General features: G+C 39.7%; 1 protein-coding gene across 1 annotated transcript; it reads left to right on the top strand.

Annotated features, from left to right (window-relative positions):
* LOC109227589 (uncharacterized mitochondrial protein AtMg00810-like) lies at positions 680 to 1,954 on the top strand. Its single transcript, XM_019392789.1, has 2 exons — positions 680 to 1,627; positions 1,682 to 1,954. The coding sequence occupies exons 1-2, from the start codon at positions 680 to 682 to the stop codon at positions 1,952 to 1,954; spliced, it is 1,221 nt and encodes a 406-aa protein (XP_019248334.1).

The raw sequence follows: 22,839 nt of genomic DNA, 5'->3' as shown, positions 1-22,839 counted from the left end.
ACTACACTCTGTGCTATTTTGCACAGATCCAGGCTTCGGGCAGCGACAACAGTAGTGTGGGAGTAGGCTTTCAGCCCAGCGAGACCCGAGGTAGCCTCGCAGGCGTTCATAAGCACTGGCGTCTCCTTTCGTCTATATTCCTGTTTCTTTCATGTATTCCTGGAGACAGTGTCGAGTTATTTCTTTCAGACCTTTATGTGTAGTATTCCTTAGACCGTCTGTGAAACTGTGACACCGGTCTTGGGTAGAGGCTTTTGTTGAGATTTTTCCGCATATTTATTCAGTTTTCTATAATATTGAGACTTCCGCTTATAAATTAATTTCATTGCTTTGTATTATTGCCGATAATGGTTAAAAGGAATTATGTTATTGATGAAAACAGTAATTAAATTTGGCTTGCCTAGCTCTCATTAGTAGGCGCCATCACGACTCCCGAGGGTGGGAAATCCGGGTCGTGACACAAGCCATGGAGGAGGAGATTGAATCAATAGAGAAGAACAAAACTTGGGAGTTAACAACTCTTCCCAAGGGTCATCGAGCAATTGGAGTGAAATGGGTATACAAAATAAAGAAGAATGTTGTTGGAGATGTGGAGAAATACAAGGCACGACTTGTGGCTAAAGGCTATAAGCAAAGGCAAGGCATTGACTATGAAGAAGTCTATGCACCTATTGCCCGCATGGAGACGATTCGTTTGCTGATCTATTTGGCGGCGCAAATGAAGTGGAAGATCCATCAACTAGATGTCAAGTCAGCCTTCTTAAATGGCTATCTTGAAGAAGAAGTCTATGTTAAACAACCATTGGGCTTCGTGGTCAAAAACCATGAAGATAAAATGTTGCGGTTGAAGAAAGCTTTATATGGATTAAAGCAAGCCCCACGAGCATGGAATAGTTGCATCGACAAATATTTTCAAGACAATAGGTGTGCTCGTTGTCTCCATGAATATGCTCTTTACCTTAAAGTTCATACTAATGGAGATATCTTACTTGTTTGTCTTTATGTTGATGATCTTATTTTCACGGGCAATAACTCAAGTTTGTTTGAAGCTTTTAAGAAAGATATGTCCTGTGAGTTTGAGATGACAGATATAGGGCTCATGTCATACTACCTGGGCCTAGAAGTGAAGCAGATGGAGGATGGAATTTTTATCTCTCAAGAGAGCTATACAAAAGAGATATTGAAGAAGTTCAACATGCTCGAATGCAACCCCGTGAACAAACCGATGGAGAGTGGGACAAAATTGTCCAAGTTTGATGAAGGAGAAAAGGTGGACCCCACATTTTTCAAAAGTCTTGTGGGAAGTTTGAGGTACTTGAGTTGTACCAGGCCAGATATACTCTTTGCAGTTGGAGTAGTAAGCCGCTTCATGGAAGCTCCTACCTCCACTCATTTGAAAGTCACTAGAAGAATTCTTCGTTACCTAAAAGGTACTATTAACTTTGGGTTATTTTATTCTTCTTCTAGTGATTTCAACCTTATGGGATTTTGTGATAGTGAATATGCGGGAGATATTGATGATAGAAAAAGTACAACTGGTTTTGTGTTTTTCTTGGGTGATTATGTTATTTCTTGGAGTTCAAAGAAACAGTCCATAGTTACTCTCTCGGCTTGTGAAGCTGAATATGTAGCAGCAACATCTTGTACGTGTCATGCTATATGGCTGAGATGATTATTGAAGGAGCTCAATTTGCCACAAATTGAAGCTACAGAGATTTGTATTGACAACAAATCCGCACAAGCACTCGCGAAGAATCCAGTGTATCATGATCGAAGCAAGCATATAGATACAAGGTATCACTTTATCAGAGAATGCATTGCCAAGAAGGAAGTCAAGCTCAAATATGTGAAGTCTCGTGATCAAGTTGCAAATATCTTTACAAAGCCTCTCAAGTTTGAAGACTTTCAGAGATTGAGATCAATACTTGGAATGAAGAAGAAAAATCAAAATTAAGGGAGAGATTTGTAGAACCCATTTAAATAAATAAAAAAAAATAAAGAAAAAGAGAAAGCTGGCAACAAGCTGCAACCAAAAAAGCAAAACAAAAGTGGCAACAAGTTGATATGGACGGCAATTTGCAAATCTGCAAATTGCAACGAATCCATTTGATTGGTTAATTTGGACGGCAACTTTGCCTATAAAAGGAAGTGTTTCGTTTCAGTTTAAAACACACCAAAAATTAGAGAGAGCGCAATAGAGCGTACAGAGAGTAATTCACAGATTGTAGTCTGTGATATAAATAGTGAGTGGGAGTAATATTGTAGTGAGGTGTTTAAAATAAAGAGTGTTATTTCTTTCGAAGTTGTAGTAGTCTCTTGACACTACTAAGTTGTAATATTATAGTGGTAATATTGCTCCGCTGGGGTATTGTATTTTATCCCGTTAAAATATTTGGTGTCGTTGTTACTCTCTTTTGTTATTGTTATTTATCGTGGATATTATTCCTGGGCGGGATATTTATTTTTTATCCCAACAGGGCCGCCCCTATATATATATATATATATATATATATATATATATATATATATATATATATATCTACTAAATGTGTTCAAACATATGATGTTGAAATTGTCGTCTACTAGTCCATCTTGACCAAAATGTTATATTAAGACAACACGTTTTTCTCTGTCGCGTGACCATTTGGGGTCAATGTTGAATATCATTGCAGGTCCACTACTTAACTACTAATAAATATTAAAAATAATATGTTAATATATACCTTTGAAAATACACGTACAGTTGTAATTATAGGTGTTTAAGGGGCGGGATGTTCCGGGCTGGACACGGAAAAAAGCAGCCCGCACGGTTATTGTTCCAGGCTGGTTAGTGGGTTGGGTTTACGGGCTATTAGCGGGTTGGGGCTTTTCGAGTTTTTTTGGGCCCGTCTGGGTTCGGGCTTAACGAGTCCGGACCGGGCCGGGCTATTTTTTTTTTAAAGTATATTTTGTTTTACTTATTCAATGTTATTGATACTTAAATTTTTTCAAACTTTTAAGGTTTAGAATTAAACTTTAAACTTTGAAGTTTAAAGTTTTAAATTTGAAATTTGAATTTTAAAATTTTAAAATTGAAATTTGAAAGTAAGTGGCTACACTAAATTATTTAATAATACCAATAGGCAATATATAAGGACCAAACTCCGAACACTTTTATTTTATATTTTTCATTGAATAATAAATAATACTTCAAATTAATTTGCAAGTTCTATTTTGATTTTTTGATTTCTGAACTCGCAAATTAAAAGTCTACAACAATTATAAAAAATAAGAAAGAGTACATCACATGCTTTGCATCATTTTTGTAAGTTCATCCATTTCAACATGAGGTTCTTGATTTCCGGCATTGCTAGAATTGGAACCATAAACCATTATATCTCCAATTTCTTGGTCCTCCGCTTCTTCTACCGCTTCTCGCCCTTGATTTCGCCGTTCTGATCTTCCCAATCTTTCTTAATTCGTATTTACCCATTAAACTGCCAGTACCCGGGTTAAGTTTTTGTTGCCCATCTTCCTCCCCATGCAATAGGGTGGTGCTCTACCATGTGCCTACGAAGTTGACCCGTTCCCCCTCCCTTACCAGTCTCATGTTTATAAACTTCCTAACAAAGTTGACATCTTACATAACTTTTATCTTCTTCTAGTCTTTCAAAAAAATTTCTAACACTTACTTCTTAATCTTTGATTCCTCTTTATAGGGAGGGGAGGCCTACTTGTATTACCACGATTGTCACGACCCAAATCGATGAGACGCGACGGGTGCCCGAGTCCTACCTGTCAAAAACCCCTAAGCATGCGTCTAAGATATAAACCTGAATAACATATGCTAAATTACGAGAATAACATACATGAAGGAAACCTGCCCAAAAGGCATATGTACATATACGTGCAACATACGTAGGGCGAGCCGACAAGGCTGCTATAGACAACTATATACCTCAAAACTGGAAGCCGGCAAGGCCACATACTATCCAAGTAGACATACTATCTACAGACCTCTAATAGAAATACAACTGTACAAAGACGGGACTGAGCCACGTCATACCCATATATATATACAAGCATATCGTACCAAAATCAAAAGCAGTTCCAGATCAAGTGGAGCACGCCAACTCTCGTTAATCAAGGATCCTAAGAAGGAGGATCGTCGGCTTGCCTACCTGCACGTGCGGGCATGAAACGCAGGCCCCGGTAAATAGGGCGTCAGTACGAATAATGTACTGAGTATGTAACGAATGAAAATCAGTACATAAAAGACATAGATGAAACATGGAATAAAGAAATCCACCTGAAAGTCTGAATAACTTTGTAAATTATGAAACATTTATAGTGTCATGCACGTGCATATAAATGTCGTGCCATGAATAGATATAGGTGTACATAACATCATCAAGCCTCTGAGGGCATCCCATCATAACGTCTCGGCCACTGTGGGCAACACCATCAACATATACCAATTGATCAGGTGGTGGTGCGTATATAACGCCGTAACCTTTTCCCATATCTCATATACATATAAGTACATATATATACGCGTATATAACGCCATCTGGTCATGGGTCAATGTACATGTATAAATGCATGAAATGCATAAGAAATACGTGAATAAGATTTCTCGGAATATCATAAAAATAATATGCCTGTCGGATAAACTTTATCAAATACGTATTTTTAGAGACCCATGAAGAGAAGAAATAATAATAGTTCACATGGAGAATCAAGAATATAGACACTCCTAGTATTTCTATGAATAGAGTCATTTATGGAAGTTGTACATTTGCTCGTTTCATTCGTGTCGCATGGATCATGCCAAAAAGAAAGAAGGGATAGCCTTAACATACCTGGAGTAGGGATAAATCCGTAAGATATTCTTGGAAAAGGTTGCACCGTACTTCTTTAGAACCGCAAAATTTTACGTTGCTAAGGTGCTAATAATTCCCGTTGTAATTGTTTGGTTGCAAGAAATTTTTGTTGAAAACTTCGTCGGAATTTCTAAGAGATTTTGTTGCTAAGGTTCCAAACCTCCCATCTGATCGTAGTATTGAAATGGTTTAGAAATAAAGTAGTGTTGTTAGAGATGAAAAGGTTATAATGAAATGTCTTGTATCCTAGAATGTATTGTTGCTAACGTTTTCAAGATATGAAGTGTTGTGTCTTTTAGTTATTCATTTTGTTGCCACCTAATCCAAAAATGACTAAGAGTCATTGGTTGGAAAGTGGCTTGCTGCACGTTTTTTTTTTGGGGGGGTGGGGGGGGGGTGGTTTGATCTTATTTTATAATTTATTAATTAATTAGAAAATATTTCGTTACCCGATAATTAATCAATTACCCACATAATTAAGAATTGTCTTAAATTTCTTAAAATACTACTCATTTGTAATATACTTTATACATCATACTATCACGGTCATATAGTACCCTGTATGGTACTAGTCCATAAATATCGGGTATTACAGCTCGGACCGTATTTTACCCCAAATCGGCAACCTTCGACGGAACTTTTTTTTTTAATTCGTGTACCCTTTACCCATCATGGCACTTACTTATCGCTTGTTATAATTAGCATAAATACGTTAACCTTAAGATAACCTCATCCCCGCGTCTACGTCGATTAACTGAAGACGACACTTTAACGTACGAAACACGAGATGTAACAACCTTCCCCCCTTAGAAACATTCTCCCTCGAATGTTCAACTCCCCGGGATCTATATAAATTTGGCAGAGTCGCCTTTGTAACAACACTACTATAAACTCTTCCTATAGAAACTCAATAATTCAACGCTACATAGGACCACAGTCATCAATAACGACAATGGCCTCACACGACCAATGATAATAACTAACACCAGAATCCTTACACGTACCTTAAAGTCGTGATGTCTCAGTCGGACCCTTCTCTGGAGGAGGAAATAAGTAAGGATATCTAGACTTCATGTCTTCTTCGGCCTCCCAAGTCATTTCTTCCACATTGTTGTTTCTCCAAAGTACTTTCACCGAAGCTACGTCTTTAGTTCTCAATCTTCGAATCTGTCTGTCTAATATAGCAATGGGAGTTTCTTCATATGATATCTGCTCTGTGACCTGAACATCGTCAACTAACACAATTCCGGAAGGATCTCTGATACATTTACGGAGCATAGACACATGAAAGATTGGATGTACAGACTAAGTCTAACTCATATGCTACCTGGCCTACCTTGCGTATGATCTTATATGGTCCAATATACCGAGGGCTAAGTTTTCCTTTCTTTCTGAACCTCATAACACCTTTCATCGGTGATACCTTTACGAATACCCAATCGTCAACCTGAAACTCCAAGTCTCGCCGTCGATTATCCGCATAAAACTTTTGATGGCTTTGAGCTGCTAATAGCCTTTCCAATATAAGCTTAATTTTCTCGATTGCCTGTTGTATCAATTCTGGTTCTACTAATGTAGTTTCCCCAACATCGAACCACCCTATAGGCGACCTACACTTCCGTCCGTAAAGAGCATCGTATGGAGCCATCTGAATACTAGAATGATAGCTATTATTATGTGCGAACTCAATAAGCGGCAGATGATCATCCCACCTACCTTTGAAGTCTATCACACAAGCTCGTAACATATCCTCAAGTGTCTGAATAGTATGCTCGGCCTGTCCTTCTGTCTGGAGATGAAATGTTGTACAAAGACTTACCTGAGTCCCCAATCCTTTTTGGAAGGACCCCCAAAAGTAATTATTATATTGAGCTCCTCTATCCGAGATAATAGATATAGGGACACCATGCAGTCGTACTATCTCCTTAATATAAAGCTTGGCATAATCCTCTGTGGAATATGTAGTCCTTACGGGCAGAAAATGGGCTAACTTTGTAAGCCTATCAACAATCACCCATATCGAATCGAACTTACACTGGGTACGAGGTAAGCCTACGATGAAATCCATATTGATTACTTCCCATTTCCAAGTTGGAATCTCCATAGCCTGCAATAATCAACCAGGTTTTTGGTGCTCAATCTTGACCTGCTGACAGTTAGGGCACTGAGCAACAAACTCTGCTATATCCTTTTTCATTCCATCCCACCAATATATATCCCTGATATCATGATACATATTGGTTGCTCCTGGATGCATAGAATAACGAGAATAGTGAGTTTCTCCCATGACCTGTCGACGCAGCCCTGCAACATTAGGGACAGAAAATCATCCTCGATATCTGAGGACCCCATCTTTTGTAATCTCAAACGGTGTCATCTCTTTCTGAGAGGTGGTATCCCTATAATGAACTAACACAGGATCCTCGTACTGGCATTCTTTCACTTCAGTTACTAACGAGGATGTTGCTGTATCCTGATTAGTAATTCCTATATTATCTGAGTCTAGTAACCGAACTCCAAGAATAGCTAGCTGATGAATCTCATGGGCTATTCCCCTCTTCTCTGGCTATAAATATGGCAGGCTACCCATCGATCTACGGCTGAGGGCATCGGCTACCACGTTCGCCTTCCCCGTATGGTATAAAATATCAACATCATAATCTTTAAGTAGCTCCAACCATCTCTTTTGACGTAAATTCAATTCCTTTTGCTTGAAGATATACTGGAGGCTCTTATGATCCGTATAGATATCAACATGAATACCACACAAGTAGTGCCTTCACATCTTTAGTGCATGAATCACCGTGGCTAACTCTAAATCGTGGGTCGGGTAATTCTTCTCGTGTTTTCTTAGTTGTCTAGAAGCATAAGCTACAACCTTACCATGCTGCATCAGGACACAACCCAATCCAACGCTTAAAGCGTCACAATAGATAGCATAACCATCGGTCCCTTCTGGAGCGTTAGAACCGGTGCTGAAGTTAATCTATCCTTCAATGTCAGGAAACTCCATTCGCAAGCGTCAGTCCATTGAAACTTTGCTCCCTTCTGAGTCAACATTGTCAAAGGTGCTAAAAGGGAAGAAAATCCTTCTACAAATCTCCTATAATAGCCTGCCAAACCGAGAAAGCTACGAACCTCCATCGGTGTTGTGGGTCTAGGCCAAGTCTTTACTGCCTCAATCTTTTGTGTATCCACCCGAATGCCTTCACGCAAAATGATATGCCCAAGGAAAGCTACAGAGTTCAACCAGAATTCACATTTAGAGAATTTTCCACACAACTTCCCTTTTTATAGAACTCTCAGCACAGTACGCAAATGATCTGCATGCTCAGCCTCTGAACGAGAATACACCAATACATCGTCGATAAATACAATTACGAACAGATCTAAAATAGGGCATGAACACACGGTTCATTAAATCCATGAACACTGCGGGCATTGGTCAAACCGAATGACATAACACGAAACTCAAAGTGCCCATATCTGGTCTTGAAAGCTATCTTCGGAATATCTTCCTCCTTAACCCTTACCTAATGGTACCCGGACCTCAAGTCTATCTTTGAAAAACTCTTGGAACCTTGCAACTTATCAAATAAATCATCAATCCTCGGAGCGGGTACTTATTCTTGATCGTCACCTTATTCAATTGTCTATAATCAATACACATCCATAAGGAACCATCTTTCTTGCTCACAAATAACACAGGTGCTCCCCACAGCGATGTACTAGGTCTGATAAAGCCTTTTTCAAGCAAGTCCTTTAGTTGTTCCTTTAACTCTTTCAGCTCTACGAGGGCCATTCTATAGGGAGGGATATATATTGGATGAGTATCGGTGCCACGACCCAAATTTCCCACCCTCGGAAGTCATCATGGCACCTACTAGTGAAAGCTAGGCAAGCCGACAATTACAGATTTTATTACCCTTTTTCCTTATCTTTTAACAATTTCACAAGTTAACATACGATCAACAGCGGAATAAAAAGTGCGGAAGACGAAATTCAACAATTTAACTTAATACAAATACGGTTCCATAAAGTAATCCACCCAGAACTGGTGTCACAATCTCACGGACTATCTAAGAATACTATAAATAGGGCCTGAACAAAGAAAAATACATGTCTGTCTCTAAAATAAGTAAGAACAGAAGGAAATAGGATAGAAGGGGACGCCAAGGCCTGCGGACATCTGCAGGACTACCTCGGGTCTCCGCTGGACTAAAGGCAGGAACCTCACTGTGGTCCAAAGTCTCCAGCACCGGGATCTGCACATAGTGCAGAGTGTAGTATCAGCACAACCGACCCCATGTGCTGGTAAGTATCGAGCCTAACCTCGGCGAAGTAGTGACGAGGCTAGGACAAGACTACCAAATAAACCTGTGCAATTAAATCATATACGGCAAATAATGATAACAGAAACTAGCAGTTAAAGATTGGAAGGGGGAGCATATTGCGGGGAATATCAAGTACTTACAGAATTTCAGTAGAGAAGCATAAATAACACCATAATTTCATATCAACAAGAATAAGGAAACAATAACAAGTGCACGACATCACCCTTCGTGCTTTTACTCTCGTTCTCACCATAAGAATCAATATTCACTTTCATTCTTTCTTGTTACGGCGTGCAACCCGATCCCAATCATATAATACTGTTACGGCGTGCAACCGGATCCCAATTATATAATACTGTTGCGGCGTGCAACCCGATCCCAATCATATAATACTGTTGCGGCGTGCAACCCGATCCCAATCATATAATGATGTTGCGGCGTGCAACCTGATCCCAATCATATAATGATGTTGCGGCGTGCAACCAGACCCCACCTGTCCACCCTTATTACTCCATGTTGCGGCGTGCAACCCGATCCTATATAATATTGTTGCGTCGTGCAACCCGATCCCATATAATATTGTTGCGACGTGCAACCCGATCCCAATATACAAATCAACACCAATCACAAAAGAATCCCGGTAAGGGAACAATAGTATAACAATAATATCCCGGCAAGGGAAACAATATCATAAGCAATAACATCCCGGCAAGGAAAATATATTATAAACAATAACATCCAGGAAAGGGAAACAATATCATAAATAATAACATCCCGGCAAGGGAAACAATAACATCCCGGCAAGGGAAACAACAATATACCTCATCTCGTTTCCACAATCACTTCACAACATAAGTCTCAACTTGAGCCAATACTCAACAATGGTCAATCACCAAGAATACGTTCATAAGCCTTGTTCAACATTCATAATCATCGTATTAAGCATGGACAATACATAATGGAGTCACAACAATCATAGTATAAGACTCACGAGCATGCTTGACACCAACGTATAGATACTCGTCACCACACCTATACGTCGTACTAAACACTTAACACATAGCAAATAAGACCACAACTCCTATTCCCTCAAGCTAAGGTTAGACCAAACACTTACCTCAATGCCACGAACACAATCAAGCCTCAACTACCGCTTTGCCTCTCGATTTCACTTCCAATTCGCTTGTATCTAGTCACAATTTACTTAATAACATTAATAAATGCTAAATAAACCAATTCTAATGCATGAAAATAGGTTTTCCAATGTTTTACCCAAAAAGTCAAAAACTGACCCCGGGCCCGCTTGGTCAAAATCCAAAGTTCGAACAAAAACCCGATCACCCATGCACCCACGAACTCAAATATATAATTTGTTTTGAAATCGGACCTCAAATCGAGGTCCAAATCCCCAAAATTTGAAAATCCTAAGTTCTACCCAAAATCACCCAATTTCCAATGAAAACCCCTTGATTTTGAAATGAAATCATGTAAAAAGATGGATTAGATTGAATGAAATGAGTTAGAAATGACTTACAAATGATTTGGAGAAGAACCTTTCTTTAGAAAATCGCCTAAGAGAGCTTAGGGTTTGAAAGAGTTGGAAAATGAAGAAAAATCCGTCTAAGTTCTAATTTACACAGGTGCAGTTATCGCATTTGCGATGTCAGGTTCGCAAATGTTGCCCAGGCTTCGCAAATGCGAAGATAGGCCTGCCCTGTTAACTTCGCAAATGCGAACGTTTGTTCGCAATTGCGATTACTGCTCTTGTCGCATTTGCGACTCTAAACTTGGTAACTGCGAAGGTCCCCATCCAGCCCAGTCTTCGCAAATGCGAGCTCGCAATTGCGAAGCCTGCAGACCTGCAACACACCAACAATTTTTCCTAAGTTCAAAACACTCCGCGACCTATCCGAAACTCACCCGAGCCCTCGGGGCTCCAAACCAAACATGCAAGCAAGTCCAAAAACATCATACGGACTTGCTCGTGTGATCAAATCGTCAAAATAACATCAACAACTATGAATTCAACCTCAAATTCATGAAATTACTCAAGAACATTGAAATTTCCATTTTCTCAACTAAAGGTCCGATTTATACCACACGAACTTCGATTCTTACCAAATTCCACAAATTCAACTTAATTATTATTTTAAACCTGCACCTGGATCCGGAACCAAAATACGGGCCCGATACTATCAAACTCAAACATCTTTAAATTTCCATAAACGCTTATATTTTCAGTTAAACAATTTCTTTCAAAAATTCATTTCTTGGGCTTGGGACCTCGGAATTCAATTCCGGGCATACACCCAAGTCCCATATTTTTCTACGGACCCTCCGGGACCGTCAAATCAGGGGTCCGGGACCGTTTACCTAAAATGTTGACCGAAGTCAACTTAAATTCAATATTAAAGGCAAAATTAGCATTTTCCTCAAATTTCCACATAAAAGCTTTCCGGATATACGCCTGGACTGCGCACGCAAATCGAGGTGAGATAAAAGGAGGTTTTTAAGGCCTCGAAACACAGAATGGACTTTCAAAATGAGTGATGACCTTTTGGGTCATCACATTCTCCACCTCTATAACAACCGTTCGTCCTCGAACGGACATAAGAAAAATACCTGAGTCGGAGAAAAGATGGGGATATTGGCTCCGTATATCGGACTCGGACTCCTAGGTCGCCGCCTCAACAGGCTGATCCCTCCACTAAACACGAACCGAAGGAAAACTCTTCGATCTCAACTGACGAACCTGCCGGTCTAGAATAGCTACAGGCTCCTCCTCATAGGACAAGTCCTTGTCCAACTGGATAGTACTAAAGTCTAACACGTGGGATGGATCGCCGTGATACTTCGGAAGCATGGACACATAAAACACTGGATGCACGACTGATAAACTCGGCGGCAACGCAAGTCTGTAAACTACCTCTCCCACTCGATCAAGAATCTCAAAAGGACCAATGAATCTAGGGCTTAGCTTGCCCTTCTTCCAAAATCTCATCACGCCCTTCATAGGCGACACCCGAAGCAACACCCGCTCTCCGACCATGAATGCCACAACACGAACCCTACGGTTGGCATAACTCTTTTGCCTAGACTGAGCTGTACGAAGCCTATCCTGAATGATCTTAACCTTGTCCAAGGCATCATGTACTAGATCCTTACCCAATAACCGAGCCTCTCCCGGCTCAAACCACCCAACCGGCGACCGACACCGCCTACCATATAATGCCTCATAGGGAGCCATCTGAATGCTCGACTGGTAACTGTTGTTGTAGGGAAACTCTGCTAATGGAAAGAACTGATCCCACGAGCCTCCAAAGTCAATAACACAAGCTCGAAGCATATCCTCCAAAATCTGAATAGTACGCTCAGACTGTCCGTCCGTCTGAGGATGAAATGTTATGCTCAACTCGACCCGTGTGCCCAACTCACACTGAACTGCCCTCCAAAAATGTGAGGTAAACTGCGTACCTTAGTCAGAAATGATAGACACGGGCACACCATGAAAACGAATAATCTCCCGGATATAGATCTCACCTAACCTCTCTGAAGAATAGAGACTGCCATAGGAATGAAATACGCCGACTTGGTCAGCCTATCGACAATAACCCACACTGCATCGAACTTCCTCTGAGTCCGTGGGAGTCGAACAACGAAGTCCATAGTGATACGCTCCCACTTCCACTTAGGAATCTCAATCCTTTGAAACAAACCACCATGCCTCTACTGCTCATACTTTACCTGCTGACAATTCAAACACCGAGCTACATACGCAACAATATCCTTCTTCATCCTTCTCCACCAGTAATGCTGCCGCAAGTCCTGATACATCTTGGCGGCGCCCGGATGGATAGAATATCGGGAACTATGGGCCTCCTCCAAAATCAACTCACGAAGTCCATCCACATTAGGCACACAAATGCGACCCTGCATCCTCAAAACTCCATCATCTCCAACTGTAACCTGCTTGGTACCCCCGTGCCGCACCGTGTCCCTAAGGACAAGCAAATGAGGATCATCATACTGCCGATCTCGGATACGCTCAAATAATGAAGAATGAGCGACTGTGCAAGCTAGCACACGAGTGGGATCAGAAACATCCAACCTCACAAACTGATTGGCTAAAGCCTGAACATCCAAAGCAAGCGTCTGTAACTGACCGGAATATATGCAAGACTGCCCATACTGACTGACTTCCTACTCAAAGCATCGACCACTACATTCGCCTTCCCCGGATGATAAAAGATGGTGATATCATAGTCTTTCAAAAGCTCTAACCACCTTCTCTGCCTCAAATTTAGCTCATTCTGCTTGAACAAGTACTGCAGACTCTTGTGATCCGTGAACACCTCACATGACACGCCATATAAATAGTGCCTCCAAATCTTCAGCGCGTTAACAATGGCTGCTAGCTCCAAATCATGAATTGGATAATTCTTCTCGTGAATCTTCAACTGCCACGAAGCATATGCTATAACCTTGCCATTCTGCATTAACACCACACCAAGTCCAATACGAGATGCATCACAATACAGGTATAAGGCCCTGAACCCGTAGGCAATACCAACGCCGGCGCCGTAGTCAAAGCTGTCTTGAGCTTCTGAAAGCTCGCCTCACACTCGTCCGACCACTTGAACTGGGCACCCTTCTGCGTCAACCTAGTCATCGGGGCTGCAATAGAGGAAAACCCCTCCACAAACCGACGGTAATAGCCCGCCAAACCCAAGAAACTCCGGATCTCTATAGTTGATGCGGGTCAAGGCCAGTCCTTCACTGCCTATCTTCTTCAGATCCACCTAAATACCCTTTGCTGATACAACGTGACCCAAGAATGCAACTGAACTCAACCAGAACTCACATTTCAAAAACATAGCATATAACTAATTGTCCCTCAAAGTCTTGAGAACGGCTCGAAGATGCGGCTCATGCTCCTCTCGGCTGCGGGAATAGATCAAAATATCATCAATGAAGACTATCACGAAGGAATCCAAGTAAGGCTTGAACACTCGGTTCATCATATCCTTGAAGGCTGCCGGGGCATTTGTCAACCCGAATGACATTACTAAGAACTCATAATGCCCGTACCGAGTGCGGAAAGCTGTCTTAGGGACATCGGATGCCTTAATCCTCAACTGATGGTAGCCAGATCTCAAATCAATCTTCGAGAATACCTTGGCACCCTGAAGCTCATCAAACAAATCATCAATCCTCGGCAATGGGTACTTATTCTTGATTGTGACCTTGTTCAACTGCCGATAATCTATACACATCCTCAACGATCCGTCCTTCTTCTTAACAAACAACACCGGCGTACCCCAAGGCGAGATACTAGGTCTAATAAAGCCTTTATCAAGCAGGTCTTGTAGCTGCTCGTTCAATTCTTTCAACTCTGGCAGAGCCATGCAATATGGAGGAATAGAAATGGGCTGAATGCCCGGAGCCAGATCAATGCAAAAGTCAATATCCCTGTCGAGTGGCATACCCGGTAGGTCTGAATGAGATACCATAGGAACTCATGAACAACAGGCACATAATCCATAGAAGGAACCTCAGCACTAAAATCACAAACATACGCCAAGTAGGCCAAACATCCCTTCTCAACCATACGCCGAGCCTTCATATGTGAGATAACCCTACGGGTGGAATGACCAGGAGTCCCTCTCCACTCTAAATCAGGTAAACCCGACAAGGCTAAGGTCATAGTCTTGGCATGACAGTCCAAGATAGCGTGGTAAGGTGATAACCAGTCCATCCCCAATATGACATCAAAATCAATCATATCCAAAAGTAGCAGATCTACTCGGGTCTCAAGACCCCCAATCACAACTATACATGAACGATGGACATGATCTACCATAATAGAATTACCCACCGGTGTAGACACATATACAGGAGCACTCAAGGAATCACTAGGCATTACCAAGTACGGTGCAAAATAAGATGACACATAGGAGTGTGTAGACCCTGGATCAAATAGAACTGAAGCATCTGTACTACAAACCAGAACAGTACCTGTGATAACTGCATTGGAGGCCTCACCCTCGGGCCTGGCCGGAAGAGCATAACATCGGGGCTGGGCCCCACCACTTTGAACTACATCTCTGGGATGACCTCCTGCTGGCTGGCCTCCACCTCTAGTGGCCTGACATCCACCTCTAATACCTCTACCTCCACCTCTAGCACCTCTACCTCCACCTCTAGCTGGCTGAGCAGGCGGTGGAACACCCGGTGCCTGAACCATTGCACGGGAACCCTGATGCTGCGACTGAACACCCACTAATCTCGGACAAGCCCTCCGGATATGACCATACTCACCGCACTCAAAGCATCCACCTGAGTGTTGTAGTTGAGGAAACTGAGACTGACCCTGGCAGTCCGGCTGACCATGATGATAGCTCTGAAGAGGAGGTGCTCTGATAGGAGCTGGCTGTCTTGAAGGAGGCACATAAGAACCACGCCCACCTGGAGCACCGTGAGAAGCCTGTAGTGCTGAATGAAACAGCCTGGAAGGATGGCCCCTACCAAAAAAATCCTTGCCTCCAAAAGATTTACCCTTTAGGATTTAGGAACTTGCACTTTTGCCAAACACCCCCACACTCTAAAATTCAAGTTGGGCTTCCTTCCACTCCATTTTTCACGTGGAATTGATTGTGTTTTGCTATGGGGGTACTCGGTTTAAGTATTCGGTTAGCCGTAAGAATAACTCCCCCCCCCCCTCCCCCCACAAGTTTTGGAGTAAACCAGAACTTATCAACAAAGCATTCATCATCTTATTTAACGTTCTAGTCTTTCTTTTTGCAATTCCACTATATTGCGGTGAGTAAGGAGCAGATGTTTGGTGAATAATGCCATATCCCAAATATGGTTCTTCAAAAGATTCATAACCATCACCCCTATTACTTTGTAGATCCAACCACATGAACTGTTGTTTGTGTGATGACGCAGTCAGCATTAATAAACGGTGAAGTTTTTAATCTTCAAACCAATCTGACACAACTAGAATAAATAAACGGTGAAGTTTTTAACCTTCAAACCGAATAATATCTGACACATCAGACTTAACAAACGTTGATATTTTTAATCTTCAAACCGAATAATATCTGACACAACCGAAAAATTCGGAGTAGAAAATAACTTAAGATTTTAATCTCCGAATGACTAAAAAGTCACTTAGACTTTAATCTCCGAAAAATAAATAGAACGTTACGATGATTTTAATCTCAAATATCGAGTAGAAAATCACATACATATTAATCTCGAAGCAGGAGTAAAAAAATCACAAAGATTTTGATCTCCATAACGAAGTAGAAGATCACGAAGATTTTAATCTCCAAAATAGGGATAGAAAATCACAATTATTTTAATTTTCTTTTCAAATGACTTTCCAGCTAAACCATTGTACCCTAAACATTTCAACAGTTTGATAATTTATTCTTATCAAACTAACATATGTATAATCTTTATTGATTCAATATTTATATATAATGTATTCATGATCTCAAGAATATTTTTCAATTATTAGTGTAAGCCTAATTCATGTCTTACTGAAAATATAAAATCTGTCGCATAAATTATGCAAGTTATCACAACCTTAATTATTACGAGATCATATCCATCTTTTCTGTGAACGACATCTTTCTTCTTTATTTAACAACTAATTTGCAATAATTAGTCAAAAACAGATGTCATATTATGAGATCTTCAAGCAACTCACGAGACATATATGCATCCATAATGCATCGTCTACAGGAGGCGTCTATAGGAATAATCACTGCAGCAACTAATTAACATTGCGAGGCCTTACGTATGCAACCACGGAATAACAGACTTATGTCTTAAAAGGCAACTAATAGTGTCCTTTCCAAGAACAGATACCAACCAAAAATAACAACTGATGGCAATTTTCACCACCGAAGAAACAATTTGTTTTTTTCCTCAATTTTTGTTTGCTTCTCAACTTTCCTCTTCTCATAGCAAGTAATTTTCCTTCAAACTGGAATAAGATAAATTCCTTAAGATTGTTAGTAAATTGTGTTCAAAATCAGAAAATCAGAGAAGCAAAGAAATGTTAGTTTAATAAACAAAAAAGAAAATAATTTCGAGCCCACAAGTTGCTTGTGTGTCCTTAAGGAATATAATCCTCTCACTGTTGCCCAAGGTTTTTAGATTAATTTCTCCTAGGATAGAACGGAATAACTGTTCTATGATAGCGGCACTACAAATCATAGAACTTCGGCGAACTCAACAAACGGGGAGAAAATCACACTTGACACTTAAGTTTATTTGAAAAAATAATGCAACCGTGTAGAAAAGAGGGGAGATGTTTTCAGATTTTCCATATTGAAAAATAAGATCAAGCCTCTAAATTTATAGACAATGAAAGAATGAGATGAAGAGGTACAACCGAAGATGTGCCTCTTCCATTTCCTATTCACGTCCTTTAAAAAGAAAAACCCAACAATGGTCACTTGAGATTCTACTATTTCCACTAGCGTGAAGAATATTCTTTTAAGAGTCCTTATATATATATATATATATATATATATATATATATATATATATATATATATATATATATATATATATNAAGCAATGTTAGAAAGAATGAAAGGGATACTGATTTTTCCTTATAGAAATAGTTTAAAAATTTGGAAAAGAAGCAAAGAATTAAAGAAACAAAGGGAAGGGGGGGGGGGGGGAGGGTCCTAGGTCTACAAATAATATGGATCACCCCACACAGCATCCAGTATTCACTCCTCAGTGAGGGGCTACACATGATGTTATCGCGTGGTCATCATATCCATATTCTACCCTTTCCCACCCCGTTAAGGTATTAAAGCGCGGAATGGTCTCGTTTACTTATTGCATGCTATTACCCGCCCCAATCCTACCAGCCCCGGAGGTACCTGGGATTACTATCCTAAAGGGAGGAGATATTGGCATATTTGTGGTTTCAAAAGGGTAAAATACTACGGCGACAAGCAACAACACATATAGCAAGTTTGGGGAAAGCATATAAACAAATAAAAGGCTCAAATACACCTCCTTTAAATAGAGAAAGCAAGTGATTAGCATGACTTACACATATTGTTTAAGGTCTAATTAAAACTTAAAGGTTGAGGCGGATTGATTTATTACATAGTTCAGATAAGAAGCCCGAATCAGGCCTGCCTGCTGGTTGTAGCTAATAAAATCTGATTTAGTTTATAATTTTAGCCCTAAGGCTTGCCTAGGTGTTGGACGAGGACCCTATAGGCACGATATCTAGTGATTTCAGAAACAATGAAATAAACTGAATACATACCGATTTAAGAAAGTCGTCAGTTATTAAAGAAAGCAAGTTTTAGCAAGAGATCATAAGTTCTGCAACTGATGGTCGTCATTATTACTGGTTTTAGACTTATAAGCGAGTGAAGCGATTCAGACTTGATTAATAACCCCTATAGACATGCTTCCTATGCGTGTTGATTTTAAACCCCTTTTAACAGACATGGTAAAATGCAGAAAACCTATAAGCATGATATCTAGGAGCTGAATTTCATTTAAAGCTTATGAACATGATATCTACTTGCAGTTGATTGATTAAGACCTATAAACATGATTGCCTGATGAAGAGTGTGTATGCAAGATTCAGAAAGACCTATAGGCAAGTTATCTATATGAGAGTGCAGAAATTCAGAAACTCCTATAGGCAAGCTATCTATATGAGGGTGCAGAAATTCAAAAACTCCTATTGGCAGGATATCTACCCCTTTGCATACATGGTTACCCCTCCCTTTTTTCACTAGCCATCCCCGAGAGTTTTATTACAAAGTTATTACAGCCCAGAATGAAGATAAAAGAAAATACATCAGAAATTAAAAAAAAGTACAACCAAGGAGAGCCTGATTCAGACTTCCTGTCTAAAGTATGACGTAAACCAACTCCAAGAGATCATATTTCAAAGCCTTTCTCNTCCTTATATATATATATATATATATATATATATATATATATATATATATATATATATATATATATATATATATATATATATATATATATATATTTTTATGTGATGAGATGTAAAGTGAATTCGGATGTGGCAACACTAAAAGTTGCTTAAATGCAGCCAAGCTTATGGCTTTGCACATTCTTTAGCTAACTCTACACACTTCCTAACGTGCCAAACTCAGTAAAAATGAGTCCAGAGTTTGCTCTTACCTTTATATAACCAAATGGTTTCTTCACCAATCATACACACAACAAAAACCATTCTTCACATCTTATCAAAGAGAGATAAACACAACATCCAATATCTCACATATATTTCTATAGTCCAATTAAGAAGAGATAAAATGTCTAGCATTTTCAAGATTATGGGGTTCGAAAAGAGAAGATCGCGTTTAGATGGAGAAGATGATGGAGATGATGGGTATGATTATGCTCCAGCTGCATGCATAGAAGGAGGTGATGACAACGATGATGGAGACTATGACTATGCTCCTGCAGCATCACTGAAAGGCGATGACGATGATGGTGATTATGATTATGCTCCAGCTGCATGAAACACCGGAGATTATTGGCAATGGAAAATCTAAAGTAGACGTAGTGAGTGCCTCTAATGCATACATTGATGAGGAAGAAGTAGGAATTGAACCTTAGTTTTACTTAATCCTAGCTAGTCTTTTTCTTAGAAATACATAGTTTAATATATTAATTGAAACTTTCAGCAGCTAAGGGGTGTTAGGGACTCTGAAATCACTTGCTTATTAGATGTACCTTAGTTTTTTTTTTTTTTTATTGGAAATATTAATTTGAAAAACTTATGCAGAAGATTGACATGGATTATTGTTAAATGTAGTCTAACTTGATGATGTGATCGCATTCATATTCCATATAGATTGCTCTATTAGTCTATTGTTAGTTGTCAATATAAATTCCTATCATTGAGGTAGGAATTTCAGTGAGATAGGTAAAGACTCTTTACATATGATTCACAGCTCCCATTTTAGCAAGCACATCTGCAGCCATATTTAATTTGCTTCTCTGAAGCAATGTTGAACGTTGACATTGAGCTTTGAGACTTTATCTTGTTTCGTGATCACCAAATTAATCATGTAGTTTCCAAGCTGGGGAATTAATAACGTTAATAATCATATCCACCACTATCTTGGTGGAGCTATATATGGGGTTAGCTATGTGACACTAAATAAACCAACATTATGAGGTGCTGCAAGAATAAATAGTAATTGCTTCCTAACAGCTCTTCTTCTCTGCAATAAAATCGTATGAATATTGTCGCGCCCCCTTTTTCTCGCGAAATAGGGTTTATGACATTTGGGAAGACAACTCGTTCCCTTTTGGGAATTGGGTTTTGAATTGAAGAGTCGCCACCTAATGATTAAAGTGCATTAGGACACTAAGAAGGGTTTGAGTCAAGTAACCAGAGATTGGGTAAGAGCTTGAAATTATCCCAAGGGGAAGGTGTTAGGCACCCATCAGGATCCACTAGTGTGGTTCCCGGCCAAACTATTGTTGTGACTTAAGTGCAAATAACACATAGGCAAATAGAACTTCAAGTAAGAGGGAATTTTCACATAATGGTTACAAATAAGCAAAGTTAGAAAGAATGAAAGGGATACTGATTTTTCCTTATAGAAATAGTTTAAAANACAAAAACACGTATAGCAAGTTAGGGAAAACGCATAAACAAGTGAAGGGCTCAGATAGACCTCCTTTAAACCAAAGAAAGCACATAATTTAGCATGACTTACACATACTGTTTAATGGTCTGATTAAACTTAAAGGTTGAGGCAGACTGATTTATTACATAGTTCAGATAAGAAGCCCAAATCAGGCCTGCCTGCTGGTTGTAGCTAATAAAAATCTGATTCAGTTTAAAATTTTAGCCCTATTGTTTGCCTAGGTGTTGGACGAGGGTCCTATAGGCATGATATCTACTGATTTCAGAAACAATGAAATAAACTGGATACATACTGATTTAAGAAAGTCGTCAGTTATTAAAGAAAGCAAGTTTTAGCAAGAGATCATAAGTTCTGCAACTGATGGTCGTCATTATTACTGGTTTTAGACTTATAAGCGAGTGAAGCGATTCAGACTTGATTAATAACTCCTATAGACATGCTTTCTATGCGTGTTGATTTTAAACCCCTTTTAACAGACATGGTAAAATGCAGAAAACCTATAAGCATGATATCTAGGTGCTGAATTTCATTTAAAGCCTATGAACATGATATCTACTTGCAATTGATTGATTAAGACATATAAACATGATTGCCTGATGAAGAATGTATATGCCGGATTCAGAAAGACCTATAGGCATGTTTTCTATGTGCATATGCAAGATTCACATTTCCAGGTAATTATAGACATGGTATCTATATGAGAGAATGCAGAATTCCTACAGACATGGTATCTATATGAGAAGTGCAGAAATTCAGAAATGACCTATAGGCAGGATATCTATATGAGAGTGCAGAAATTCAGAAATACACCTATAGGCAAGTTATCTACTCTTCGCATACATAGCTATCCCCTCCCTTTTTCACTAGCCATCCCCAAGAGTTATTACAAAATTATTACAGCCCAGAATGAAGATAAAAGAAAATACATCAGAAATTAAAAAAGTACAACCAAGGAGAGCCTGATTCAGACTTCCTGTCTGAAGTATGACGTAACCAACTCCAAGAGATCATATTTCAAAGCCTTTCTCCCATTTGGGGTGTGTCAAAGTTCCCTAAGAGTCTCATATGAACTCCGGGCAGTGCTTACACCCAAATGTATCACCACATTAAGACATAGTACAGTGTGGAAGGGCCAGTCCTCAAGTGTCAAAGTTCAGAGGGAACTCAAGGTCCCAAGGCAAGGCTCACAAGAGGGGGGCAGAACTTAGGGACTAAGAGAGAGTGCAAGTGCAGAAGCAGAATTCTGAAAGGGGAAAGGGAAAAGGGAAACAACTTAAATCAGTACACATAAGGGTATAGGGGAATGAGGGAGTTGCAAGAGGCAAAAAGACAGGCTGATGGGCATACTCAGCAATGGGAGATGCTGGCACACCCTAGGCCTGTTAGAACATATTGTTTAGAGGTCAAGACCCCCATGGATCAAACTTAATTCATGGACAACAACTTACATTGCTATGCTTTAAGTCATAACTCAAAACACATAGGGGTGATAAGGGAATAGGGATTAATAGCAGAAACAAACAGAAAGAAAGCGGCATGCTAATTGAAATATTAAGCTCTACAGAAATAGCAAATAAACATGGATACACAAACTATAAATAAACACATTGTTGTGATGCTGATGCTTAAATCAGGACATACCAGTTTCAAATAAACAAGTAGAGAGAAATAGTAAGTCTTGTAAACAGGCCACAGTGTAGACAAGAAGAGAGAATATTATTGTGTATAAGTGTAAGTCAGGAAGACTGTCTGTTTTCTCCTCTTTTTTCGTGAAAAAGTTCTGCATTTATAGTGTGAAAATCAGGCGGAAATAAGGTAAGAAAATAGTTAAGGAACTGAGTATCAATTAAGAATCAATCACACATGACTTCCTTTAATCAAGGAATTCAGATTCAAACGGGTAAGAACTATTTAAGGAAAGAAATTAGCTAAGCACTTTGTGCAAAGTAGGAA

The sequence above is a fragment of the Nicotiana attenuata genome, chromosome 6 (assembly GCF_001879085.1).
Source record: "Nicotiana attenuata strain UT chromosome 6, NIATTr2, whole genome shotgun sequence".
Taxonomy (NCBI): Eukaryota; Viridiplantae; Streptophyta; class Magnoliopsida; order Solanales; family Solanaceae; genus Nicotiana; species Nicotiana attenuata.
Note: the sequence above shows the minus strand (reverse complement) of the source record. Positions and strands in the feature narration are given on the sequence as shown.

What these genes read in the sequence shown, in the direction of transcription:
- LOC109227589 (XM_019392789.1), top strand. Translation starts at nt 680, where the DNA reads ATGGAGACGATTCGTTTGCTGATCTATTTGGCGGCGCAAATGAAGTGG. An exon ending in CGGCTTGTGAAGCTGAATAT is followed by an intron (nt 1,628 to 1,681) that starts GTAGCAGCAACA and finishes TGATTATTGAAG; the next exon opens with GAGCTCAATTTGCCACAAAT.